The following is a 20,850-nucleotide window of genomic DNA, read 5'->3' as shown; positions in this document are numbered from 1 at the left end:
AGAGGGTCTCATTTAGAGGGACTTTATTACATTAGTGCTGAGCATACACCACCAGCTGTTGGCCATGTGGTCCTCAGGAACATCAAAACTGGCTTCAGCTAGTTGAGGCTGGTCGATACTGTGACCGAACCGCCTGAAAACCTTCCACCGGCGCTACAGTACAGTCAACTGGCAACAGTGGGAGGGAAAGATATTTCAGTTAGCCGGGTCAGGACCTTCCTGGATTTGCTCAGGGTCATGTCAATAAGACAGCGAGGTCAGAATGACCAAGTTATAAAGACATTTTGACTACAGTTTCACCAAAACCAAACTACCTCCACTTGACATACATTTAAAGCCTTACACATACTATGAGTGGCTTCCCTACACTGACAGGATTCTATGTGAAGCCAGCCTATTTTCTGTAGTGTTTTTATTTTATCGTTTGTTGTTATCAAACCTCCTAGGACAAGATTTTCTCTTACATGTAGGAGAGCTGCTCCCTGCCAACTTTTCCTCACTTTTTTTTTTTTAATCAGCAAGGGCACCGCCACTTGAAGTTCATTTTTAGTTCACACATTGTAGATAACTCTGATGCTGATTTAATTGTGGGACATGATCATTTATTCATACTTTTCAGAATGGAAATCATTAGGAAGGACCTACTTTATCCTTGATTGCATCACAGCATAATTTCAGAATATGATCACGGATGTTATAAAAATAATTGTATAGCTCTAATTCCTTGAGCAATGCCATCGATTACACGAGAAAATGGAGAGACTAATAATTGTGATCATAAGGATAATAATGTAGGGAATACATTGTTAATAAGGCCTCACATCAGGTTCACTGCTGTTAAATTTGCCAGAAAAAAAATTAATAATTTATTCTAATTGTAATTTATATGTAAGTAGCTAAAGACCACTGCATCCTATAATTTATCAACATCCAATATTACTTGTAAATCAACATGAAGGTCTTCACAGCACTATTGATCTTTCATGTATTTAAATATGTCTCAATTAAAATGTTTAAAGATATAAATAAACATAAAATGCCATTTAAAAAAAAATATTTTATTATAAGCTCTATTATATTGTTAGTAGTATTTTAGCAGTACCCACTGAAACTTACCAGTAAGAATATTAAAGTACTTTTTTAGACTTCTTAAGGGATATAAACAAGAATGATTATTTAGCAATGTGTTTTGTTAACATATTTAATATATTTATCTTGATTTACTTTTTTCTAAAATGTTGTATTGTGTGCCAGCACTTATTCACACCAGTTGGGAAAGAATAAAAGCACAAATGCGAATAAAAAAGCATTGATCAAAGGCTTACAGAGGCCACTCCTCCTGCATACATAGTGAGAATAATGTCTCTAGGTGATGTAACTCAATGTTAACTCAAAAAAGTCCATCCCATGATGGAATATCTCTATTCATGACCAAATGCTCCTTCAACCTTGAGGAAAGCCTTCAGTGTTATACCAAAACCAACCAGCAGAGGGCCCCAGTTAAGGATTACCTCCCGTTCAAGTTCACAGGTCTGACAGAAGCGCTCTTTCAGAGTTGATCTCGAATCAGGTCACTGTCAAAATCCCACCCAGCCCGTAGCATCGCAGCATGACATAATAGCTGTCGTACTACACAGGGGATGGTGCCCTGTTTATTTTTGCCACTTGTGAATTTCTGTGAGAGATTTGGGTCGTGGCCGGGAGGGGGGGGAGGAGGGGCGTGAGGGGAAACGCTGACCAAGCCTGTGGCGCTTCATAATCTCAGGTTACAATCTAAGCCAACAGCTGTTTGAGCTACATCGATGGCCTAAATATTATCTGATGCATTCGGGTTTCGTGTCTTTTCCCGTACGCACACAACACAGGCTCACTCCTGTACATTCTGTTGGAGTAAAGAGTGAGACATCTGAGCAAAAATATGCACAAACAAACAACAATAAAGTCCTGAGCAGACTTCAATAGCCATTCATAACTGTAAGCCTGTAATGCATCTAAACGTACTTCATGGTGTAATCCGGAGAAACCTTTCACCATTTAACAGAAAAACTTCGCCGACCGAATGCAAATAGCTCATATTCATGGTCAGTAAATCTTTGATGCCTCATAACAAATTGCACGCAAAGGACATTGTTGGTTATGATACTGCACTGCCAGCAAAAAAAAAGCCATTTCCATATGAAACAGTTTCTTATGTTAATGTTAAATATGTTAATCCTGCAGCCACTTACAGTTTCAAGAGTTCAGTAAATGGGCAGTTTTCTCATCTTTTGTCATGTTCAAATTATTTCCTCTGGGCAGTATCCAAGCAAGATTGCCACTCTGAAGTCAATGAAGTTTATTTGAAGAAAACGATTTGGCTGCGCGGTGCCCTTGTAACCCCTTAGCAACTCATCACCATGTATATTAGACACACACTCTTGGATAGCACTTAAGCTGCAATCGCCATGAGGAGTAAGGACCGTGAAATTGTGCTCTCAAAACTCTAGACAATGTTATATCACTGCTTCTCCCTGTGGCTCTGCGTTTAAATCATCGTTATTTTTCACCCCATTATTTTCTCTGTTTTAATGCTAAAACGGGAAACTGACCTCTTGCTCCATAATGGGCCGGCCGGTTTTTATCAGAGGGGTCCATATGTTACGGATTATCACTTCAGTAATAAATGTACTGTCACATTGACCGAGGCTCGCCCTAGTATCTCAAAACTTACATTAATATTGACTTTTTTTTTCTTACTGGATGAAACACATGTAATGCTGAGATTTCCAGCACGAGACACGAAATCATGAAAAAAGTAATATACGTAAGGCTTAATCACATCCACAGTCACTGTTAGCAGAAGTGTTTATTTAGTTTGCGTCATCCATAACCTGTATACACCAAACTCACACGTCTCGGTCGGTACATGATGGTTCATCGCTAATATAACCAGTGTTAATATGGTTTTGCAATGTAAACATTTGGGAGGTAATTTGAACTTTCTTCCTACCTGGCAAGATGTAAGTGTTACTCTACATTTCAGTCTTGGTCTCAAACATTTAAGACTTGAAAACAGTTGCTTATGTGAAAAATGTCCGTAATGATTTTTTTTCTTAAAAATGAAGTTTGTCATCAAAAAGCATTAAAATCTCTAATATAAAACACATATGCAAAATACATTCAGGATTTCTCAATTTAAAGCAAAACATAAAGCATCTAAAAAAAATAGTTGCCGGCAAATGCCATTAGATTCTATACACAGCTTATCTTTAGCTTTCTCATACAATATGACACGCTGATGCGTGTTCTTCACTGAATATTTTGAAAACATTATTCCAGAAGAGTTTTATGAATTTGCTTCCACTTTTTTAAAGCGGAAAGATGGGCATGTTTCTGTTCCCAACCATGTCTTCTGCACCAGTACACTGCAGCGTTAGCACCCGAAGCATAACAAAATATACACCTGGCCATCCAATAAAAAGCAATAAATATTAAAAATAAATTAGCTAGAAACATTTCAAGTATCAAATCCCCTGGGTATTCGCTGTTTGACATCATAAAGGACACTAAGCGTTGTGCACTTGTAATGCTGTCAACATAGTGGCAGCCATTTTTCAGTCAGCATCCCCCCCGTCGCAAAACTGAGCAAACAAAAGCAACCCTCAGTCCTCATTTAAAAACACTGTTGGTCGTTCTAAGACCACCCTGAGCTCATACTGTATATTGCTTAAAAACATTAAAGCCAAATCTGTCTGACTTCATAGCCTGTCTAGCTTTTGTCTTTTGGGGGGGGTTAGTGTACGAGACATCCTCTGAGGTAATGATATTATTTCCTTTTCCCGGCAGCAATGTGTCTCTTGGTGACAGCCTCCAGCCTCCTCCTCTCGGCTTCCTCTGCTTTCCTCCTTTCTTCTTTTAGCTCCTTGTACCGCCACTTGGGGATCTGCAGCAGGTTCCCCCCTCCATCTTTGGCGCTGCTCTTCCTCCGAATCTTTTCCGGTTCATAAGTCGGTGTGGGGGCTTTGGACACTCTCACCTTGGGGATGCTGAAGCCCGGTCTGACGCTGCTCCTCCTCAGCACCATGTGCATAGGCAATAGGCTGGTTCTTCGCAGCTCCAGGGCTTCGTTATAAGCCACCACACCCAGGCTGGGGCTCCTGTGTCGAGGCACCAGGTTCTGGGTCTGAAGACTGGCTCGGCGGTCTGCTGAGGTCTTGGCCACTAGTGTGACCCGAGAGTTCTGGAAGAGTTTAAGGTGACTGTCCACCCTGTCAGGGTTGATGGAGCGGAGCTCCTTGGCGCGCTGATGGCGGATGATCTCAGGGACTGCATAGCGCCGTTTGCCCACACTTGGAGGACTGTCAGGACACACCTGAAACAAAGCCAGCGGTTCCTATAATAGTCTCTGTAATATTGGTAGCACTGTAGTAGCAATAGTAATAACTGTGGATGTTTTCTTTACAAAAAGCAGAGCTCCATCAACCTTTTGTTTTCAGTATTGCAGTACTGCTAATCTTGCATGAATAATCTACTTATCGGATGAAGCGGGCGTTAATTATATCCCATAATTATTATGAACTAATCCCAAAAAACACTGAGAATTTGTTGATAAAATAAAAGATAAATTCGTGCCACATTTATCCTTTAAAGTGCTATTACCACAATATTATCATTCATTTATTTGCACATCAGTTCTACAATAACAGAACTACATTATTCTACTATTGATGAAAAAAAAGTGAACTGATTTGCACAAGGACGCAAATTTCAAGTCTGTGGAAAATGATTTCCATATTGTACGTGAATGTCCCATGATAAGAAAATGAGTTCTGATATCACCAATTATACTGAGAAATAAAGCAAAGCAGAGCAACTCTGCAGATTCTCCTCACCTTAAAAATGCCTCCCTATCACAAAGAGTGTTTATACTTTCTGCTTCACCTTCGCTCAGCTCATGAATGAAAAATGCTTTTTTGGGTGAAGGAGTAAGTGAAGGACATGCAGGTTGCGATAGATGTGTAAACTAAATGAATAAATATGGAAAATAAATAAATGAATAATGCAGAATAACGATATTCTCGAGCTTGTTTACTCACCGTGTGGCATGCCACAGCAATGAAAGGGCTCCTCATGGCCGTTGTAATAGCAACCATGTGGTCGATAACGCCTTCATCCTCAGGGTTGGTGACATTTGCGATGCTGAAGACGTTCCGCACGGTGTCTGACAGGCGCTTTAGACAGCCACGGGGCTCCTGGGCTTTGGCCACCAGTGATGCCAGTGGGGGCCACTCTAGACTGAGAGAGCACGTTTGACATCAATCTTCTGCAAAGAGGCACTGAAGTCAAATCTGCAGAGTACACCCTAGCTTCTCTCAAGACTGCTTTGGTGTTGCATTTTGTGTTGCTTAATGCACGTGCAATATTGCATGTTCTGTTATTTTTAACAAGTCAGTGGGCATTTGCACCAACACTTACATCTATTTCTTTTTTTACCTTGCGTTGCACATCTAAATCCCCTTGTCTGGCAGCAAATAGCCAGAAAAAGGAAGTGCAGTAAATCTGTCAGACACGACCTGGTTAGAAACGCTGATGATGAGATGATTTGTACATGACTGCATAGCTAGAAGGCTAGTCGGGAATATTTATTTTCTACATCGCCAGCTGGCAGGGATAGACGATGTTCATCAGACAGCTCCTGGAGATGCTGGCTTGTGGAGTTGCCCAGGTAAAGCGCCGGAGAGAAGAACTTAACTCAGTGTCTCGAGGAAAAAGGTACATCACAACCTCACGTAGTTTTGTCGCACAACCATTTTACTGTGACTAATAATTCTTTGAGTGAAGTCAGCAATATTTTATTTGTAAATCTGCCTGCCTGAGACATTGCTAATGAAAGACAGACATGGTGTTTAAAAGTTTTACCTGTATGTTTCATTGTACTGAGGGGGACTGGGGCGTTCCATCAGGCGCGTCATCACCCATGCAGTCTCATACCGGCTCGTAAACAAGGCCCACTCCCTGGCGGTCAGGTGGCGGCCGAAGTCCCTCGCATCCAGAGCAGCTCCTGGTGGACACAAGGAAGAGGGGGAAAGTTTAACTTGTGAGTTAAGAAAGTGGGACATAGAGGAGAGAGTGGGTGCACAAACAAGTTAAAAAAGGTTCTGACAGAAAGACTCACTCAGAAGTAGCAAAAAAAAAAGGAATTACCTGAAAGACAAATGCTGCAAACTATTGTTTAACGCTTTAACACAAGTCGTAATCACAGCTGTAACTTATTCGAATTGTCTTTCTTTCTTACTTTCTTTCTTTCTTTCTTTCTTTCTTTCTTTCTTTCAAATTCCTGGATATACGTTGACAGCTTTCTTATATGTGCCATTTGCCTCTATAATCTTCCATTTTCCTCCTTTCTGACTACAACAGAGTTTTCATACTGTGACTACACACGGTTTCCTCACCTGCCATCATGATCGAGCGCACACATTCCATCCTGCCCTGCATGGCAGCTTTCATCAGAGCAGTGAAGCCGTGACAGTTTCTTCTCTCGATGTCCAACCCAGAGTAGTAGTTCAACAGGTAGTTGGTGATTGTTATGTGACCTTAAACAACAGAGGGAGAGAGATTAGGTACAGTAGGTTGGACTACATACAAGGTGTGTCAGAAAAGTTTCGGGACTGGTGTCACAAAAGATATATTTCAAATCCAAACTACAAGTTTTCCCCTTCAAAGTAACCCCCCTGGAGTCTAACACACTTTCCCAGCCTTCTCTGCTGCGCTGCCATGCACTCCTGGAAGGATTCTTCCAGGATCCTCCGCAGCTCCGTCGTCACAGCCATCTGATGTCGTCCATGTCTTCCAAACGGGTCCCCTGAATGACCCCCTTGAGCTTGGGGAAGAGGAAAAAATCCCACGGAGCCAGGTGGGGTGAGTAGGGAGGTTGCTCCAGCACAGCGATGTTCTTCTCAGCCAGGAAATGTTGGATGCTCAGGGCATTGTGAGCAGGCGTGTGGTCATGATGAAGCAGCTACGACTTGTCCTGCCACAAGTCTCGCCTCTTTTCCTGCAAGCTGAATGAAGCAAACACCGCAGGATCTCTTTGTAGACATGCTGGTTGATCGTCTGAAGGGGAAAACTTGTAGTTTGTAGTTTGGGGTTTGAGATATATATTTTGTGACACCAGTCCTGGAACTTTTCTGACACACCTCGTAAGTCAAACATACAGTCAAACTATGATGCAATACTAAACTAAAATAGGTTGGGAACACATTTGTGCTTGTCTACAATATTTTGGATGAAAAAGCTCTGCATTCATACGGCTGGTCAGACAACATACTCATCACTTCTGTTTCAGAGCGAGTGTAGCAAGTGCATTGTGTTTTTTTTTTTGCTCGTCTGTGTGTTCATCTGTGTCAGCATTAGTGCCAAGTTGCCTGTGTATATTTGTATCTGTGTGTGCATGTGTCCAACAGCACTGCTAAGCAGCCTGTCAGCGTCTGTGTGTGCAACTAAGCCCGGAGAGGGTCATAAAATTGTCAGTGTGTGCGAGTGTGTGTGTTACCTGCTTGTGCAGCAGTGATGAGAGCTGTGTTTCCCTCACTGTCCTGCCAGTTGACATCCAGATATGGACACTGTGACAGCGCTATGACGACGTCCACAAAGCCCTGGTAACATGCGACCAACAGCCCTGTCTGAGACCATAAAAAAGCGGCAGGACAGGAAGCAGAGTTTAAAAAAAAGAGAGAGAAAGGGAGAGAGGCTTAACGTTAGAATCAGCAAAAATGCTAAAGTAAAAGAAAATAGAGGTGAAGCAAAACTGCAGTAAAGTGCTGACATATAGGAAGTAGTATGAAGAAAAATGCAATCAACGCAGTGTCAGGAGGAATCCTGAAGACCAGGGGACCTTTGTGCATCTTCCAAAACTAATATCTCTAATTAAACATGACATCTGTTGTGTTTTCATTGAAAGACCTTGAACTCAGTGGTAAAATAAGCTCTGTCTCTCTCCCCGTCTGATGTTGTTGTGTACTTTTGTGCGGATGTGTTTGGCGCCTGTGTTGGTTCGCGCCAGAATAGGTGGTCTTTTATGTGTGTGTGCGGACAAATGTGTAAATGTTAGTCTGTGAGTGAGAATTTATGTGACTTTGAGAGTGTGTGAGCCTGGAAAACTCCTGTAAAAGTTCTGTGCTTTCCGGAAGGCGCATACTTTCTCAGCCAAGACAAACAAGTCAACCACCAGAGCGAGTAGGATTTAAGAACACAGAGTTCTCAATTGACATATCATACAGGCAGTGGGTTTATACATTTAAACATGAAATATTTCTATCAGAGAAAAAATGTCTTTCATTGGGTGGGTTACAGAATATATATGCATACTTTTGGACTACATATTTTCCAACATAAAGTCATGAGGGAATGTATGTAAGTAATTGAGGTGGAATTAATGTGATCAGTATGATAAGATAAAGTTGTTCCTGAAAACAGCTTAAATCTAACATTAAATGACTTTGATCTGGAAAACTTATTAGACACATGTAGAACAAAACATACAGCATTTCTGTTAGTTTAAATGATATATAGGTCTTCATATATATTTATAATCAGTTCAGTTCTTCTGACTTTGTAGATGACTTTCATTTCTTTATATTCCACTTTATTGTATATATACAATACTTTTGCACAAAATGCTACTTTGCAAACAGAATTCAAAGGTTTGTTTAAAGTCCCTCCTAAGACATTGATTGAAACTCTAAAAACCCAGCTCTATGTATCAGACTGATATATTTGCTAATTATTATCTCCAAGAAAATAATCACTTTCTACCCAAAAAAACTCATGACGTGTCTTCTAGATAACAAAGAAACACCATATGGCCTTGGTAAAAAGAGAAAGAAAGAAAGAAAGAAAGAAAGAAAGAAAGAAAGAAAGAAAGAAAGAAAGAAAGAAAGAAAGAAAGGGCATCTTTAGAATTGATTGTATTTCTATATTTCTGTGCAATGCAAAGGAACTCAAGTAGCAGACAAAAAAGCTATTCTCTTAAGTCATGTGCAGGCTCTAAAGTTGTAAATTGAATTTAGCAAGTGAGCAGACCCTACTGGGACTTTAAATTAATTCTTGATTAAAACCTCAGGAGAGGAAAGGAAAGGTCGACCAGTCAAGCCTCCTCCATGTCAAAACACAAACAGACATCGCATGCATCAGCTGCGTGACCCATTAGTATGTATTTTGCCGCAGGTCCCTGTGAGGAATCAAGAAATATTGTTTGCATTTTCAGTTCAATCTTGTATTTTTAATACAAAGAAGATTTCAGCCTGCACTTATGACTCCCCCACATTACTTGTATGTTAAAAGTAGCAGGGGCTCCAATTAATACATTCATTGAGATTTAAACAAATATACTAAGATGCAACATGATAAAGTTGACAATGAACAACAATATATCATAACCCTTCACTGTAGGTCATCAGGGTATGCTACACTGTTAGACATGGACTTTGTAGTAGGCAAAGATGCAGTCTTCACAGTAGCTGAAAATCCTACTTCACTGGTGGGCAAATAGTGACCAATGGGCCCTTTAACAAAAATATGTGGCCCCTGATGAAAGTTGAAGTTTTCGAATCCATATGTTGTGTCAAAATGTTTGCGTCATGTTTTTCAAATCCTCTGCAAACAGCAACATAATTGACAGACTTGTGAAATCTTAATGAACTCAGCAGCACATATAATTATCAACTTCACATAAATATGTTGCAGATGAACAGCTATCACATGCTAATCATTTATTTTCATCCATACCAACATTAGTTTCATCCTCACAGGTTTCCTAGTTGCAAAACAAATCACACATCTGTGTGTTTGAATGTTTCTTTGCCAAATTAGTTTTACAGTAAAAGAAAAGCTCAACAGCAAATGGGACAAAATACATGTGTGCTTGGGTACAATCTTAAAACAGCTGGCGATATATATTATGGGCTATACAGGGCTGCATACTGCGCCTGTAAAACTATATTGGCCGCTCACTGAGCCGTGTCTTTAAAAAATCGTTCCAGCGGTTCAATCCAATAGCTGACCCCTGCCCTGCCTGATGCCAAAATGTGTCACTATAATAAGACATGGCAGGTTAAGAAACTTCTTTGTGCATATTTAAAGCCACCTGAATATCAGATCTGTGCAATATGAGCTCAAACTTCTCCAGCAAGCATGAAGTATTCCAGTGTTTAGGTAAGCTGTCACAACCTGTTCCCCGTTTAATAGTCCTTAAGCAAACTTTATTCATGAACCTGCTGCTGTAACATTATGTTCTGTTCATAAGAGCACTCATAAAATCCACTTGACACTTTGCACTTCTTGGCACAATGTGTTTTAGTTTCCAAGCACACTGTGTTAAGGTGCTAAATCATTCTTTTAAACTCTGGTATGGATGTGATCAAAAGCACTGTCTCACTGAAACAGATAAGTCTAATAATCACTGAAGACTGGCCGGAAGGTTTATGAAGAACTACCTAGAATATCTACAATATATCTTTCCAAAACATGACATGTTCTCATAGATCATATTGTGCTGGGTTTAGCCAGCGTGAATAGGATTGCTTCAGCGCTCCCTTTATTTGTGTTATTCTGTGTCGGACTGAACGCGTGTACCGATCAGCCACTAGGGCTGCAGTCAGTCAAAGAAAATCTTGCTCGACTGAGATTGCACCTACTTTTTTGACGTGGTGCCAACTAGTTCAGAACTTTCAGTCGACACATACATTACACAAGCTAGAGGCAGCAGTTGACCTCAGGTTGGATGAGTTCACAGAAAACAGGTGTCTTCTGCTGCCGAAAATAGTGGATTAATCCATGTGGGTTTATTGTTGTAACGTCTTTCTTCTTATGAAAGTGACAATGGCAATTGGCCAGTTTGGTCCAATTAGAGCATATTGACGAAACCATTGACCGGTCAACCTTGACACTAAAGTCCTATTAGCCATAACATTAAATCCCCCTGCCTAATATTGTGTAGGTCCCTCTGCTGCCACCAAAACAGACCTCTGAGGGTGTTCTATAGTTTCTGGTAGTGGGCCACCAGCTGCGGATGCTGTCGACTGTGGGATGTGACCTCCATGGATCAGGCTTTTTTATACCAAGGACCCTTTATTGGAACTGGAAGACCAGGTTTAAGGCCTTGGGCTTTTTGCTGTGTCCCTGAGCAGACTGGTGGAGCGCATTGTCCTGCTAGAGTGTTTTTGGTCTGAAATAATGTCTACGTGAGTGCTGTGTGTCAAAGTAACATCCATATGATTGTCAGGACACAGTTTCCGAGCACAACATTGTATTGTAGCGAGTTGACTGATGTTTTACACTCATTTGTCTCTGGTGCTAATGTTGTGGCCGATCGGTCTAGTTTCCTTGTCAAAATATATCAACTAATTATTAAGCTCACCTGGTTGAGCTGGCGTCCCATGTGCAGGGCTACAGTCCCATTGTGGAGGTCATGAGTTCGAATCCCGCTCATGACCCTTTCCCACATGTCCTCCCCCCATTCTTCTCCCCTAGTTTCCTGTCTCTCTCTCACTAACACTATCCAACAAAGGCCAAAGATATATATATATATATATCAACTAAGCTTTTGGTTTGCACAGATGCTCAGTTAAACAATACCTTAAAGAGTTTACAGGACATGTTTTTGATTTTTTTATGTGGTTTTATCTGTAATACAAACTGACGTGCAAACAAAAAAAGTTTGGCTGGAAGCCAGCAGGAAAGGTAGTCACACTAATGTTGTCAGCTCTGAAGGAAAACCTGGACAAAGGTTCTGTGGAGTAACTGCTAGTCTGTTTGGACTCTGGCACAGCTTCAGATAGTTCTTACCGCTTAGAAACACTCACATAGACCTTGTCTGTGTCTCTTTCACACTTTCTCACATACACAAACACACACATTCTTGGCAACCCTCCAGCCTTGCAGTGATGTACTTTAGCAGTATACCCTGCAGCATGTCTAGAGCGATCTCAGTTGTCTGACTTTGTCCTATTTTTCTTGCGAACCTTTCTCACATGCATGCATAAACACATACAAACATTTAACTTCTTTTTTATTTCTTTTTTTTTTTTACCTTTTTCCCCCCCAGATGATTTCTACTCAGCACATTCCTGTCATACACACAGGAAATGTGTTACACCTATTATACTCTTGGATTTTACAGAGTTTTGCAATTGGCTGCTGGCAGTGTCGAAGACAGAAGAATCTGAGCGCACCAGCAAAAGTGAACACACAGCATACAAGTTCAGAGACACACATAAATTGAAAAATGGCAGTCAAGGGCTTCAAAATACTTAATCCATAATTCTAAGGCCAACGGGATAAAATTAACAACACTACTTAACAAATCAACAATCATAAAACAATCAAGAAAGGTACTTCAAGGGATGGATGAGAGTGCGTCCTGTGTGTGTGTGTGTGTGTGTGTGTGTGTGTGTGTAAGTGTGTGTCTGCGTGCGTGCGTGCTTGTGTGTGCGCACGCGCGTGTGTGTGTGTGTAAAGACAGAGATAGAGAAAAATGTAAAGACTTTGGAGCATAACAGGATTCCAAATCCTCACAAATAGTTTTCAGGGGGATGATGTATTTTGTATGTAGGCCAAATGTAGATGCAGAGTAAGACAATTTTAAGCTTTCATTACTTTATGCTGATGGATGTAAACGTAATATGTCCTCTCTGACAGTAAATGCTCCCTTTTGCAAAGTAAATGCAGAATCAAAGTTCCCTTTAATGAAAGGGTCGTGTTCTCTCTCTTTTTTTTTTTTTTAGAATAACTTGTAAGTATAAAGTAGTATATATTGGATATGTTTGAATTCAATCCAAAATAGTGTGTTTTCCTGCGCACACAGTCTGATCCTTTAATACCTAGAGTATAGGCACTAAAAAGATGGTCTTCTAAATTAAGATTACTCAAATTTAACATAGGTGGGTAGCAGTTGTCTTCATCTGCATACACACACACAAGGCATTCTTGTGTTTTGACATAATTAACTAAGATAAGTGATTAACATTGTCAGTCCCCTTCTAATGTTCAAAATTTTGGAACAGGCATTGTGTGAGAAAGTTTACACTCTGCACCTACAGTGGAAGCTCCCAATGGACAAGACTTTTTCCTGACTTTGTAACATGACTGCTACTGACAAGTTTCTGCACACTTACTTAAATTATAGAGAAGATGTACGTTGATCAACGACAAAAAGCATACGAGCAAGTAAAACACCGGTACCTGAATGGTTCATATGTTTGAACAGAATTATGCATTTGAAACCTAGAGAATATTAACATTTACTGTCAATAGGTTAACATGTAGAAAATGAAATTTGTAATAATTCAACAATATCATCAGTTGGTCCCAGAATTTCACAGCTGATCACCAATATAAGAGGTGCTGTCAAATAATAAAAACAAATAAAATAAAAATGTATTTTCCGTGATGACAAGCCATAAAAAAGAGTTCTCTGCAAAAGTGCATGCTAATTTTAGCAACTAACTAAAACCTGCATTTGTAGTCAATGTTCGTAGGTTCTGATGAACACAAACACCCACGCACACACACACACAGCCACATACACACATGCAAATTCTGGTCTGGACCTATTATTAGCCCATACAGACACAAAGGCACAGAGACATACACACACTAAGTAATCTGGGGAATATCCAGAGCTTGGAATAGAAAGGCTTAGCCTTATCAGTCAGAAAGACGCGCAGAGAGGGGGAGGGGGAGGCCCAACTGTCTATGTACAGTTCATGTGAGAATGCTCCAAAAACTGGTTCCAAAGAGGATGACACAACACCCAGCGTAACCCTTAAAATTCCTAGACACACAATAAACACAGGTCTCCTAGCTGATGTACAAAAGTCCACGTTTGCACTGGCATCTTCATATAGACACGGATAAACTGACTGACTTTAGTTGGTCCTAGAAGGGAAGATGAGAAGTATCACGGCTACTTTAAGTAGATTGGAACTAATAATAAATCTACAGTTTATCTTAGTGTAGGTTATGTAGTGGATCAGATGTTAGATCTGTTACACTAGCCCTGTTAGTCCTATTAATCCACTGACCTGCCTTTATGCTCTGTGATGTTGCTCATTCTGGTAGTGGTAGAAAAACTCCATCTCTGTTCATCAAGCAGCAGTTCAACAGCATTATCTTGGACACCGATCAGCCACAACATTAAAACCATCTGTCTAATATTGTGTAGGTTCCTCTCATGCTGCCACAACAGCTCTGACTCATCGGGACACGGGACCTCTGGGGGCGTCCTGTGGTGTCTGACAACAGGTCGCTGGCAGCAGATCCTTCGGGCCCGGCGGGTTGCGAGGTGGCGCCTCTGTGGATAAGACTTGTTTCAGCACCTGATCAGATTGTGATGTGGGAAATTCAGAGACCGGATTAATACCTGGGGGCTTTTTGTTTTTGTTCGTCAAGTCTCTCCGGAGCAGTTTTTGGGGAGTCACAGAGAGGACAGTTTTGCAGGGCGAGGCTGGGGAGGTGTGCTTGATCTGCAACAATGTTTACGTGGGTATGTGTCAAAGCAACATCCACTTAAATGCCAGGACTCAAGGTTTCTCTGCAGAACTTTGTATTTTAACAAGGTGATCACTTCAACTGTCGGTGGTTTTAAAGTTGTGGCTGATCAGTGTACATAAATGCAAATAGAAAAGCATTAAAACAAATACTTAATATACTATGGAGGCCTTTTCCCCTAAAGTAACCTAAAGGCTACTGCCCTTGTAGTTTAGTTTTTCAATAAACATTCAGTCCAACTTCCTCCTTGTTTGCTAAATAAGGATGTGCCCACACATTTTTTTTATCTTCAAATTAAGCACTGGTTAAATCCTGGCAGACAAACTGCATCTCTGCAGCCTGCAGAGACCAAGTATAAAAGGTTGCATTCATTAAGCGTTTCACAGCACATCTTTCTAGTTAAGGACACGTACACACATGTCGGCAAACACCCTGCAGATCGCCCTCAATCTCGTACACTAGAAGCACCACTGACACAGACATACTAGGCCATGTTTCCGTCAATAGCCTCCCTGTTAAATGTCTTTCTGTCTGCCGCTGAGCGTTCACATGGCTGTATCAAATCAGATGTGTATGACTGTCGCTTTGATTTTTCCACTCATCTGTACTTGCTAGCAGCATCATGCTCGCTACCATCTGCAGTGCCAAATTCCTGTCTCTATCTGCCCATGCCTCATTTAGTCTATCTGCCTGTTGGCCTGTTGGTCGATCTGTGTGTTGGTCAGCTGTTCTTTCTGTTTGTCGGACACGCTGAGGTTGACTTATCGCTGGCTGTTCTCTCGGCAGGCACACCCGAAACATACTGTATCTGTCCTGGTTTGATACCTAATTCCAACCTATTTGGAAAATTTGATTGTGTTCTAAAGGCAGGGAGAACGTGTGTGTGTGTGTGCGTGTGTGTGTGTGTGTGTGTGTGTGTGTGTGTGTGTGTGTGTGAAAGGGGGGGCGAGGGAGAGAGAGAGAGACAGAGAGAGGTAACAGTCAGCTTTGTGGCCTGATTTAAGCTGATTGGATTCTGTGTGTGTGGTGTATGTGTGTGTGTTTATTGAGTTTTCATGTAAGCATGACAGCTTATCCAACTGACTGCTGGGGGTACACTCAGTGTCCTAAACAGGGTCAGATGTGCCTTAGGTCACTGATATATCAACTTGATACATGCCATGAACACACATCCTAGAAGTCAACACTCAGAAGAAAAAATACTTACTGACTTGCTTTCATTACTTTTTACATCAAAATGCCAATAGTTTGTTGAAATCCCATTCATCATGTCTGTCATTTGAGGAACAGTAATGAGAATGTAGGGGTCGTAACAGCATGTACAGTATAATTACTGTGCTGTAATCATACACCAGGACATAAACATACCTGGGTTTGACCTACATATTGCGAGTCATTACATTTCTCAGTATTCAGGCTGTGTTTGGTTGAAAACTGGACTCCTTCACCATGACTCGATCTGTTTTTGTCCGTAACTGTTTGATTTATTATGATTCTAGTTAATCAAATTTCAACATGTGCACTTTGTGCAGTTTTATTGCATTCAAAGGCTGAGTTGAAACAAAACATTAGTTTGCAAAACGATCCACACAGGCCTCTGAAACATGCTGAAAAAAGCTATTCAGAGTCTACACAACCAGTGTCTTCAGGTTGTGTTTATCAAATTTCCTTTGAATTCCTAAAGGCCCATTTTGAGATATTTGTTTACTTTGTATTTTCACCACAGGCTCAGGTTTAATCTTCTGTGCTGGCAAGCATCCAGCTTGCTGAAGTACCTTTATGCAAAAACACTGAACCAGCTTCTGGGCTGCAATTCTGTAGCTGACCTTGGCCTCTAACTTCCTTGTTGAAGGGGGCCACAGAAAGCAGAAGCACAATTATTACATGAATAATGTGACTGAACCAGAAGAATACAGTATACAGTCTTTTTTTGTGGATGCTGTTTAGTTTTCCAATATCGTCTTCAGAATTATAATAAAGCCTGTTCTTTCAGAGTGTTGTGGTATATCAATGATTCCAGGAGTTTTAACAGCAAAAAGGATCTGTATTGGAAGTTCTGCACAGCCAGACAACTACAACTTGCCTGTACATTAATCACACAATTAATATGCAGTAAGTGTAATTTGTCACAACTTCAAAAGTAGTTCCTTTGTTTCCCACGATAACAAGCCATCGTTGCGTAAACTCCCCTATAAACTGCTGATGAGCGAAAGGGGAAATGGTGTGCATGCTGCTCTTAAGATCCGAGCCTGGAATGGAACACCCTTCTTTGTTTTACATGCACTTTGTCAAGCCGTCTGCTATATTAGGATGTTGACAGCTGTATCAGGATGTGTTTCCAGTGGATGTGTTGCCTAACCTGCATTGTGTCTCTGAGTGCGTGCATATCCCCAAGGTCACGGGGCATTACAAAGTAAATGGTGAATGTATAAGCACACATTGTAGTTACAGACACAAACACACTGTCTTTCTCTTTATCTTTCACTGCTACACACAAACACACATGCTACATGGAAACATGTGTCCTGGATGCGTAGCAAATTACTCCAAGCCCCGTCAGGACCCTTGACCTTTCTCTGTTGGGTCTCTGTGCAGCCTGTGTGTAATATGTGTGTGTTCATGCCATAATGCCATAAGGACTCAATAAAACACATACACTCACGCAAAATCTGAACCACACACAAATGGCCCTCATAAAAAATTTTAAAGAACAAGGAAGGCATCAAGTAAAGACAAGTAAAGAGGAGAGTTCTTCTAATGATGTCATTCTATTCTTCCCCTCTGTGGCGTCATTAATAAGGAGGGAGAGGTGGTGAGAGACAGATGTGTAGAAAAGAGGAGGTGAAATGTAAGAAGAGAAAAATGGGGGTAGCCTCGAGGTTAGAGATGCATTTTTGTGATATAAGATCACAAAACCCAAACCACCTACAGTTAATCACTAAGTAACACTGTGCAGCAGTGAAACGCCATCTTCTCCGCTGAAACTTGAGCTGCTGACCCTAGAAAACTAGCTTATAACCACACAGTGAAGTATAGACTCATGCAAAAGTAATCTCTCTATATAATCACTTATAACCCACCAGAAATGTGTTTTTATCTTTTCTTTTTTTTTTCTTGCAGCAAGACAGTGCACTCCGCCAGCTTGCAAAAACTGTTGTGATACGTACTCTACTGCATGTGCTGCATACAGAGCTGAGAGTATTGTAAAGAAAAGTCAGGGCTCCTCTACTACACAAACTATATGATGATAGCATTTCTGAATTATCCCAAGCCCCTGTTTTCTGCATTATGTTCCTTAAAAGAAAAGCTGCTGCTGATACATATTGGACCAAATAAATGCCATATGTATATATATATATCTGTAAGAATACAACATCGGCCCACCGACATGTTGTTTGGGATATACATACAAGCAGCGTACGTACATGCTAAGTTCTGCAATCATCCAATTTTACGTTTTAATAAAAATAACCTTTGAGGCTTGTAGTGCTGGGTTTGAGCCGTCACACACACAACCTGCTGATTGCCATGCCATGTCCAAACTAACAGTACATTGATCGTCAGAGGTTCAGTGACAGTGGAAGTTTTACTAATTTGTACATTTTATGGTATGTAACTGTAAATTCACTGCTGCAAACTTGCAAATGCATACTTGCATCCTGCACAGTTCCGTCTGCTTGCATTCTCCGTTTTGCAGGTCTGTGCTTGGCCTACAACCCTGTAAGTTGCTCACTATAATGAGCCAGTGTTTGGGTGGTCAGTTACAAGCAGGTCTTGAGTCGCTCCCTTATGTGACGCTGCCTTGTGGCACAGTGGGCTGTATGTGTTCTGTGGTCAGGGGGTGTGCACTGCTGGTGGCATCGAGCCCAGAGGAGGAGCCAAGATTTGAATGTTGTGTTTACAAACAGCAACAATTCCACAAAAGTATACCTTTATGTATGTTTTTTTTTTTTCCCCCATATGTAAAGGTATGGACATGTGTGCTGATTGGTGATGGACTTCTTCAACTGTCACTGGATTAAAGGTAATTGTAATTCTATTACACTGAGTTACAACTGTGGATGAGAACAGACATGTGATTCCAGCATGGAAGAGGTTGCCAGCCAGTTTAATTACTATTAGCAAAATGTCCAGATGAATGAAAGCTAGTCGAGCATTCCATCACTATGGATTTATCTCTTTGCCCTGGGCTGCAGTTGTCTGACAGGAGTAAAGTGACACATAACACATAAAGGGAAATTATACATTGATTGCACGGCAAAAAAGAGGAACCCCTTTGATAAATCACTTCTACATTTTTCTGACATACCATGCAGTTTGTACCAGTGTTTGATGTTGATTAAAGTCTATAATAACATCTTCCTGTGAAGCCTAATGCAACAGAAACATCCCGAATGGGGAATTTATGGCTCTACCATGCATCTGGGGTCATTAACAAGACTGGTCAAACTGCTGTTAGGCAAACAAATGCCATCATCTCATCAGTACATTATGTTTTGGCCACAGACGTCTACAAATTGAACCCAAATTATGACGGGAAAAAAAGCAGGTAGCCACATTCTCACATACATATTATATGTCTAGATGACAATACACATGTTCAGAGATGGTGAGAGCGATTTCTGCGTTTATGAAGAGCTTGTGTTTGCATGCACTCGTAAAAAATTAAATTACACAGGCGTACACAGACCTGTCAGATAATACCAGCTCATGTCAAAAAATGATTGAGCACAATGGTGAGTTCAGGATGAAAATATGTGGAACCCAAGAATATCGCAACAAGAAAACTTTTAGGCCGAACTGCAACCTGAAAAAAGAGTCCCTATTAAATGATTCTAACTTTTTTATATGTTAAATTATATATGTAATAGGCTCATGTTAAATACTGCAAGCAACTCACTACACTTAAACTACAGACTTGATGAAAAGCTTCCAGCTGACATAGGGTACATTAAAAGTTGTAGAGGCCAAATACTTTCCCAAGACCTGGAAATAAGTAACTAACAACAAGGTCAATATATGAACTGAAGCTGAGGCTACTTAAACTTTTTGCAGTGAATGTCAACAAAGTGAAGCTGGAGGTGTGCTTCATTTTGCTGCATGACCATCCAATACTTTGTGGATAAACGATTTAACCTACTAAATGCAATTGGGGTCAGTTCAGTTAGTGAACTCAAAACTTGCCTCACTCAGTTGTCTCTTAGTCTAAAAACTTGTACTGTCATTGCGCTCCTGGTGTGTGTTTGCTCAGATGTGCTTCCTACCCTGTTATTCCTGTCAGCCTCCTTCACCTCGTCCTCCTTGACACCGTGTCGTATCATTATCCGCACGATGGCCGCGTTGTTGGTGCAGCACGCCTGGAAAAAAGACAGCGGCTCCGGGCTCTCCGGGGACGGAGTGCGCTCCGAGTCCGCGAACACATCATCCGGCGGATAGAAGGAATCGTCCGACGCGATGCTCCGACAATCTTCCAAGTCCTCAAAGTCAACTTCCTCGAATTCGTCGCTGTCGTCCTCGCCTCCATCGTCCTCTTCATCGTCCTCCTCGCACGACCCCAGGTAGTCCTCGTCCTCAGAGTTGGACAGCGGCTCCTCGGTTATGGTCGGGTGAACTTGCCCGATGCATCCACTGACTTTTTGCCTCTGCTGGAGCTGTTTGATGCGGACCGACGCGCCTCCTCCATCCCTGTCGTCCGTGATCAGCACCATCTAACCCCGAGCCTTGGGCACCGTCCGCGGGGTGGAGTGCAGCCTGGCGCACGGGGCGCGGGCATGGGACTGGCTGTCTCTGAGCGACAACAATCCAACTATCGTGCCGAAAACAAAACAAAACCAAAAAAAGAAAAAGTCGTCTGCGAGACCCTAAATCACACAAACTCCGGTTGTAAATCTGCTGTATCATATACAGTAGCTGAACGTGTTGCGCGTTTAGTTTGCCTTGAACCGTCGGTCATCTTTGGAGAGTTGTGGATGTTGTGCGTATTGGAGCCGTGAACGTCCCACCAAGTTGCTTTCGCCTGTCAGTCAAAACGAAACCACGCTGAGGTGTACAGTTATCCGGTTCGAGAGCACATGGATGACAAATAAGTGTTGGGAGTTTTGAAAAACAGTGTTGCTACAGCAGAAAGTAACACGACGGTTCCGTGTAGGGCGGAGAGAGACAGCAGCCTGTTAACCTACAGTCGCTGCGTTAATCCGATTAGGCGACTGGGACCTCTCTCTCTCTTTCTCTTTCTCTCTCTCTCTCTCTTTCTCTCTCTCTCTCTCTCTCTCTGTGTGTGTGTGTGTGTGTGTGTGTGTGTGTGTGTGCGCGCGCGCGCTAATG

General features: G+C 41.5%; 1 protein-coding gene across 1 annotated transcript; it reads right to left on the bottom strand.

Moving 5' to 3' along the window:
- Positions 1-2,826: 2,826 nt before the first annotated feature.
- Positions 2,827-20,723, bottom strand: ankrd33ba (ankyrin repeat domain 33ba). The gene is made up of 6 exons (XM_008276291.1): positions 19,791-20,723; positions 7,532-7,661; positions 6,432-6,572; positions 5,899-6,040; positions 5,076-5,274; positions 2,827-4,351 (listed from the first exon to the last, which is right to left on the bottom strand). Exons 1-6 carry the CDS (start codon positions 20,232-20,234, stop codon positions 3,806-3,808), a joined length of 1,602 nt encoding a protein of 533 aa, XP_008274513.1. The 5' UTR covers positions 20,235-20,723; the 3' UTR covers positions 2,827-3,805.
- Positions 20,724-20,850: the final 127 nt, after the last annotated feature.

This window comes from Stegastes partitus, unplaced genomic scaffold (genome assembly GCF_000690725.1).
Source record: "Stegastes partitus isolate 25-593 unplaced genomic scaffold, Stegastes_partitus-1.0.2 Scaffold68, whole genome shotgun sequence".
Taxonomy (NCBI): domain Eukaryota; kingdom Metazoa; phylum Chordata; class Actinopteri; family Pomacentridae; genus Stegastes; species Stegastes partitus.
This window is presented reverse-complemented; position numbering and strand designations above follow the sequence as displayed.